Raw genomic sequence first — 8,340 nt, 5'->3', positions numbered from 1 at the left:
GTTTTCAATCGTCAAGCGACGATTGTTTAAACACCTCTCAATCTTCAAAATTTCTCCTTCTATAAGCGAGTAATAAACCTCCCTGGTCTTTTTCTTGTTTTTTTTGTTGGTTTGTTCTTGTCAATATTATATGCGCCAACACAAACGTCGAACAACTAACCCTTTCTTTTTGATAATACGACATTTCTATATAAAAATAACTTTTTTGCCCGAAATTAACTCATGTTCTTATTAACATTTGTGGCACACAATCCGTCGACACGGTACACCCCTATTTCATGATGGCCCCCCCGGGACCCCACAGTGTGATGGACGTCATGGTTGACACCGGTGGAGAACAACATAACGGAGAGACGTCTAGACTTAGTGCACTCTCGACCTAAAGTCTAGTTCGGGGGGTGACATAGTACAGTGTCAACCCTCCCGATTTTCACGGGAGACTCCCGATTTCATTGCCCTCTCCCGGTTTCCTCCCGGGGTCATATTTCTCCCACATTTCTCCCGATTTCTGACTAAATCTGATTTACACACGACTGTTTCCACTCGGACTTTAATACAGCTACACCATTGTTTGGTTTCCATAACACTCTTTCCTGTAAAATACAGGTCCAGCCAACACATATGCTCCATCAAGGACGGTGCTACAGGTCGCAAGGCAGTGCACTTAGTTACAACTACAATAAGCATGTTAATGTTAATCTAACAGCTCCGGCGATCCACTAGCACCCCCCCCCATTTTAATTTTGAAATGCTCCCGATTTCTGAGGTCTAAAGGTTGGCAAGTATGTTTGTTGGTCTGCTTTTTGGTGCTGACTAGGTAGTGTACAGTGTGTGCATCAGAGAAATATTGCATTATTAATATTAAAATATTGATAAGGGCAATACAGTAGGCCTACATCCCGCAACTTCACAAATATGGTTGAGTCTTACAGCTCTCATAGACCTTGCTTCTTGCTGTAGAGGGCAGCTATTTTTTGGTTAATCTCTATATAAAAAACACTGTGTAGCAAACACACACATTTAAAGAAAAGCTTGTTGGGAAAGTGAAGCTTTTTAACTGATATTCCTCTAAAGTGTTGGTGGAGACCAAAACAGAGCTCGAAGTAACAATTCATAATCATGTTTCCAGCTTGTTCTGCTGCCCCAAGTGGCCAAACAAGGGACTGTTTGCTCCCAGTGAGCAACATGTCTTTGAACACATCATCAAGTTACTTTTATGTATTCTGTGTAAATGCTTCACAAAATGATACCCGGGGACTGAGCAGATTAATCTGGACATTATCATACAAATCATCTAACAATGTTTATGTGCAAGACTAAAGAGGCAGGTTGTTTAGTATTTACAATGTGATAGCAGCAACATGTTAGTTTCTAGTGCCATGTTTAAGTAGTTAACATGGTTGTTTCTACAGTCATAACTGTACGATTGTATGGCAGAGTTGTGTGTGTTATACAGTTCATTCTGTTTACTAAATATACACATCAGATATTTACACAACAAGGCACATTTTCTCCCGAGTTTCCTTAGCACAATAACTCGGGGTGTTTTATGAAACGACCCCCGCCATTAAGAAAGAAACTCAAGTTGTGTTTAATTATAGTTAATATTGTAAAGATGGATGTATATTTTGTCGAAGTGAATATGTTTGTGTGTAATGAAGTTAGCCAGGGAGTACTCGGGGTTCGATCTTCAGCGAGAGATCATAGAGGGTATCTTCATCCATCACTAGTGTCTTGTCCAGGAGGAACTGAGTCACCTGGAGGAAGTCAGAAAAGACCAAATATTTTGTATTATTCGTTCAAAAAACACAAATGTTATGTTTCATAAGTAATGCATTTTATTAAACTCACCTTGGGCTGGTGCTCTATCCTGTAAGGTGATTGCTGAAACTGACGAATCTCCCGGATAATATGAGAAATCTGAAAGAGTAGAGAGTTAATAGACAACTAAAATGGACTGTTTGCTAAGCCCTTAATTGCTTTTGCTATGCCTGTCAAGATCGCAGTGTATAACTGCGACCTATTTAACATCGTAATGCCTTTTTAATCAAATAAAATAAATAAAATTGAGCGTTATATTTTTAAGCAGTGGTACACAAAAGCAGCTCCTTATTTCTAGCACACAAACTTTCATTTTGCAGTTGTTGCAGCAGACAGATTTAATCAACTTTAGCCAGCTAGCTTTTAAGCTAATTTAAGCGTCACTGAGTTGCCTTAAAATGCCACTGTCTGTTTTTTAAGAAGAACCCTTTAAATCGATCCAAAATATATTTTTCAAACAATAGGTCTCTGCTCCCAGAGAGACGTAGACATAAGCAATGTTTACAACAAAGTATTTCAATGTGACCCCCAAACTAATACTAAAACTAAAAATACTTAGTTAATGCTGTGCTCCTTGGCTTACTGTATGTAAGCTTGTTAGCCTCACAAGCTAACGATTACTGATTATAAAACACACAGTTTGTAAAGCCTTTTGTTCAGGGTAAGGCTTGAAGAATGATTATAAAAGAAGAGGAGCAAGGAAATAATTGCATTCCTTACCATCCTCATTTTGGAGAAGTTAACCAGGCCTTCCTCTGTGAAGTTGGGTGTTCCCTCCTCAATGAAAGCCAGGTCAGTGAGGTACATGCCCAGGTACGGGACACATGGAGGGTTACAGCTACACACACATCACAAACATGAAAAAGTTATTAAAAAAAGGGACTGTATTCAGACACTAATATGTCTGGTTGATAAGCAATATTTACTTTTTCAGTGTCTCTCTGAGATTCTTGAACCGTCCTTCCGTTGACACAGTCTTCTGCAGCCTGTCCATGAGCGCCTTTGTCTAAAAACACAAATAAATCATAAAGGTTTTGTGCAGAGAGAGTAGGTTTATTTTTAAACAACAATGAAATAGTTCCAACCTGTTTGCAGACTTTGGCCCAGGTCTTCTTCAGCCTGTAGATGGGGCTGCGGTTCAGAGCCGAGGTGATCTCCAGCACGCCGTTGTAGTTGTTGAGGCAGCGGCAGATATCGGCCACTGCCAGCCACTTCTCTATGGAGTTAGCTCGGGAGCCAACGTCAGTGTGGGCCATGATCTGAGACGCCACCAGGTTACTCATCTGAGGACAGAGGGTGAGAGGAACACTTCTATTTCACTGACAAAAAGAAGCCAACAATTGTTCAATTTCTGCATTACAATAAAGAAAAAACCCGAAATGAATTGTCCTTTAATATGCCGATTATTATTTCACTAAACCTTTTAAGAATTTGGCTTTAAAATCTCAGCAAATCTTCTAAATGGCTGTTACAATGTCCTTACAATGTCCTCAATGTCCGCAACAGTGAGATCCACCAACATATTCAAATGTCAGGATATATAACAAACAAAAACATCAAATACTACCATTTGAAAAAGTGGAACCAATTTAAAAAGATCATTTTTTGCTGAAAAATATTAAAATGCAAAATAAAATATCAACATAGCTGCTTTACTTTTGTGTCAATATACCTTTGGTTATTTTGCAGAATTTAAAGGAAAAAACCCTGTTTAGTCTTACATCATTAAAATGCTGGCTGGTCTTCATGATGTACGGAGTCCTCTCTGTTTTGTCGACCTTCATCCAGCCCTGACCGAGGAACTCCCTGCAGATCACAGTACAGTCAGACACACTGTATTTTTGGTTTGACATGTGTTAACTCTACACATCATCATACAAATATTCTGTAATCTTGTACACTATTTAGTAATAGTTCAAATGATGTCCAACTCAACCAAGTACAGCAATAAAATATGCTTTAATTACATTTCTTATGTAGTAAGTCATTACATTTGATTTACTATTGGAAAAAGTATTCTCCGTATGTATCTAATCGAATTATCATGTTCAGATGACCTGATGTGAACTGGTTAATATAGTATACTACCAACTGAGCCCAGTATTGCAGTAACAAATAGCAGTTATTTCTAGATAACCCTAGAGGATATGATTTGAAAAAATACAAACATACCAAATTATCCTTTTGAAATATGTTGTTTTAAGCAACGTTTGTACTCTCTGTATGATGTACTCACTCGTAGGGAATACTCCTGAACACGATGTGATCCAGCATTGTGATCTGCTCTGCAAGCTCCATGGCCGAGAGGGACTCAAAACACTCCGCTTTAGGACTCTCGGCCTGGAACACACACAAACTATTTGTAGTCCAGACCTAATAGTAGTTTGGAATAACTACTGTACTAGTACACTACGTTACCTCCACATACTGGGAATGCACCTATAACTCAATTCACCACGATGCAAAGAAACTACACTACAGCTAACTGTATGATTATCAGAGGTGGGAGTAAGTCCTACATGTGCAAGTCATGAGCAAGTCTCAAGTCTTGACCTACAAGTCTCAAGCAAGTCCCAAGTCACTGTGGTGAGAGTCAAGCAAGTCAAGTCATTGCTCGGGTCAAGCAAGTCACAAGTCAAGTCATACGAAATTCTGATGAGTAACCCCAGTTTCCGCATTTAAATCAGTTAAAAATATTGTGGTTATGAAAAGTTTTGTTTTATTTTCAACATAAACAGCAATGGAGAGTAGGGCGCTGAAATGATAACCCGATAAGTACTAAAAGGGCTCTAAAGTGAAAACAGGAGTACAACACAAATATGTTACATTAACATGTTAAGCCTCCTGCCCTGGCTCCCCTTCAGCAGGTTCACAGCATTTATCTATGGTCTGTCTGTGTGTGTGTGTGTGTGTGTGTGTGTGTGTGTGTGTGTGTGTGTGTGTGTGTGTGTGNATGCTCTGTTTTCGCTGTCTACCTTCCGCCATTTGAAATTACTCCGACTGTTTCTCTCCTCTTGTCTCGTCTCTGTGTGTGTGTGTTTGAATCTATCGTGCTGACACGATAGATTCAAACACACACACACAGAGACGAGACAAGAGGAGAGAAACAGTCGGAGTAATTTCAAATGGCGGAAGGTAGACAGCGAAAACAGAGCATTTAATTACATTTTCTCTTACTGGACCTCTTTCAAATGCAATTGAATACCCCTGCATTATAGCAACAACAACAATAATAATAATAATAATAATAATAACAGCAATAATAATTGGGAGGGGGGGCGCGGCTGTTCTTATGTTCTCTGAGGGGAGGCTCACCTACCCACACTTTAAAACCCCCTGCCCTAGAGCAAAGCCATTAAGCAGTGCTGAATATAAAATGATGATTAATACAACCACTTTGACGTTTTTGCTTTAAATACAATGTAGATATATATGATAGCGAGATAACCGATACTTGTATCAAAACAGTTTGTACCTCATTATTAACAAAGGTAGGCTTATTAGATCTGTGAATTGACATTTCTGTATAAGTGGAGCGCGGTGTGTTGCCAGTTCTGTATCTGCAAAGTGCATACACATCTGTTCCATGTGGATTTACAATTGCCTTGCAGTCAGTACGCTGAGAACAGGTCTTACATAACAGTGGCGATTCACTCCCCTGACCCAAGTTGGCCCACACTTTTGCCTCTTCCGCAGCACAGGCATGCATGGAAAACTGTATGAAAAGGAGCAGGAACTGCCGTCTGGAGGCGAGACGGGGGAAATGATTTACAGCGCTGTGCTCTCTCCGCCGGGATAATAACTGGAACAGACCTGTGGCAGCACATGCCAACTACTTCCCACCAGTAGATACCACGACTAGCAGGCTGCAGGCTGAGATGCACTGTCTTTTTTTAAGATAGGAAGTATCAGGCAATTATAAAAATAACCCTTTCACCTTAAAGCATCTATCAGATACAATGTACATATACATGGCAGACTCATTATATTTTTCCTATAATCCATAATTATATGCAGTTTCAGTGCGTAATAGGCTTTTGTTAATTGGATTAAACTTGCATCACAGATATATGTGTCTGTCTAAAACTTGAAAAGCTGTTTTCGCTGTCCAGTATGTTGTTAAATGTACTTGTGAGCCAATACATCCCAGAAAGATCTGTTGATGTTGAAGTGTTGATGCACTACTCGAATGTTTAAGAAATGCTTGTGAGAATAATATAGAATGTGATGATGAATTAAGCTGAATGAGCCTCTAGAAATAAAGTTGTAGAGGCGAATTTGTGGAAGCAAGTCTACAGCAAAAAAATGTAAGGAGTGCTTAGCGCTAAATGCTAACATCCTAGCACTAACCACACTAAGGTTTGCAGTGCTTTGTTTAACATGTTCATTATTTTAGTTTAGCATGTTAGCATGCTGATATTTGCTATTTGGCAGAAACCACAAAATGCAGCTGAGGCTGACAAAATGTCTGTAGTTTTGGAGGTTATTCATAAACCAAAGGAGTGATTTAAGAAACAGACTTTGGCAAAGGTCCTTCAAATATAATTGTTCTCCATAATTCCAGCAGCACTGAAACTGTCAGCAAGGATAATCATTTATAAACAGAAAACTGATCTAGAATCTTAGTTAATCCAAAAGAAGAGCCCTATGCAGTCTATCTTTAATCTCACAACGACTGGTTTTGAAGATGTGCGAGTGTGAAGTGTGTGAGCAAAACTCAGTAATCCTGTCCCTGCTATCCCAGGGGCGGCCGCGGACAGCAGGTCTGGGTACAGTGGCAGGGAGACAATAGTGGCAGTACAAGGCAGACAGCTAGGTTTCAACCCCCTCTCTCCCCAGCTGCCCCCACCAACATGGCTTTGTTCCGACTGCAGCAGACCCAGGGTTTCCCCACCCTCTGACATCACTGCCCAGCTGATAGGAAGCACAAAGGATCCTGCATCTATTTATAAACCGTGAATGAGCGCTGTCCGTGATTCCGCTGCCTCAATCATCTGTGCTGGACCTTTAGGCCAAACCATAACAGCCTGAGAGGCTTTTAAAGACACACAGTGACTCTGGTTTTTGAAGTCCAATTTGAAATGTTTTTCTTTTGTTTTGTTTTCAAATAACTAATCTGTATGCCTCAAGCAGGGTTGTAGTGGTGGGTAAATGTATGCAAATGCTGTTTACCCACCTTACAAATTGTTATAGCATTTACAAATAATTCTCATTCAAAATGATTATTTTGTTTGTATACGTACAAAGGAGGAAATACAGCAAAACAAATATTCGGGTTTATAAATCACAGGCCTGCCAATGGCCAGTTTAGTGAATAAATCCCCAAACCTTGTGAATGTTTGTGAATAGAAATTAAACTGTTGATTGTTGGTTCTTTAAGGTGTATCACAGCAAGAAAATAACTTTTCCTTTCACGTACTCTTTGCAGTTTTTCCATCATCCAGCATTTCTCATCACACTGCAGTGTTTATATTGAAATAGCCATCACAATGATGGATTCACACCTTGCAAAAATGATTGCAACAATCAATAAATTCCCATACAGTACGCTGTACAGATGTAAAACTAGATGAGGCAAGTTTTTAGTTTGTGACATTGGGGGTGTTTCACAATGTCGAGTACGCTTGCTTGGTAGCCATACATGCCAACCTTTAGACCTCAGAAATCGGGAGCATTTCAAAATGCAAAATGGGGGGGGTGCTAGTGGATCGCCGGAGCTGTTAGATAAACATTAACATGCTTATTGTAGTTGTAACTAAGTGCACTGCCTTGCGGCCTGTAGCACCGTCCTTGATGGAGCATATGTGTGGGCTGGACCTGTATTTTACAGGAAAGGAGTGAGCAGAGAGTAGAGTAGTTGTCGATTCTTGTTCTGTTTTCTGTGAATATCTGCCTCACCCTCTCAGACTTTGAGTTGCGCGCGCTACTGAAGAGACGTGTTACCATGGAAACCAAACAATGGTGTAGCTGTATTAAAGTCCGAGTGGAAACAGTCGTGTGTGAATCAGATTTTGTCAGAAATCGGGAGAAATGCGGGAGAAATATGACCCCGGGAGGAAACCGGGAGAGGGGAATGAAATCGGGAGTCTCCCGCGAAAATCGGGAGGGTTGACAAGTATGTTGGCGCTGAGGACTCAATGCCCCACTAGAAAACAAGCTAAACAACCAAACACAGAAATGCACTGCAAATATAGAATACCCAACTGAAAAGTACAAACAAAAAAACCATACAAGCAGTGCTAAAGAAACCTTGCTAGTTGCAAATGACTCAAAAGTTACAAAACAAGCAAAAAACCTGCCAACACATCTAGATAGTCATCTTTGATTTGCAGAAACTGTCAAACTCTCACATTTTCTAACATGCTACCCAATGACCTGACTTAAATTGAACCATTTCACTAAAGTTCCTGAATCCAACGTTAGCGTGCAATGGTCTGACTCCTTGAGTTAAGTCTATATCTGTCAATTTTGTTGGAAAATGAGGACTGGCAAATATCTGCGGTATCTAATGTTTTACAA

The 8,340-nt window shown here is 40.0% G+C and overlaps 1 protein-coding gene across 1 annotated transcript; it reads right to left on the bottom strand.

The window, feature by feature from the left end:
* Nucleotides 1-731: 731 nt before the first annotated feature.
* On the bottom strand, nt 732-4,364 carry LOC104948036 (ras-specific guanine nucleotide-releasing factor 2-like). Its single transcript, XM_010774188.1, has 7 exons — nt 4,058-4,364; nt 3,543-3,627; nt 2,907-3,104; nt 2,748-2,827; nt 2,542-2,659; nt 1,852-1,920; nt 732-1,757 (listed from the first exon to the last, which is right to left on the bottom strand). The coding sequence occupies exons 1-7, from the start codon at nt 4,117-4,119 to the stop codon at nt 1,662-1,664; spliced, it is 708 nt and encodes a 235-aa protein (XP_010772490.1). The 5' UTR covers nt 4,120-4,364; the 3' UTR covers nt 732-1,661.
* Between the last annotated feature and the right edge of the window lie 3,976 nt (nt 4,365-8,340).

The sequence above is a fragment of the Notothenia coriiceps genome, unplaced genomic scaffold (assembly GCF_000735185.1).
Source record: "Notothenia coriiceps isolate Sejong01 unplaced genomic scaffold, NC01 NC01_scaffold00013592, whole genome shotgun sequence".
NCBI lineage: Eukaryota > Metazoa > Chordata > Actinopteri > Perciformes > Nototheniidae > Notothenia > Notothenia coriiceps.
This window is presented reverse-complemented; position numbering and strand designations above follow the sequence as displayed.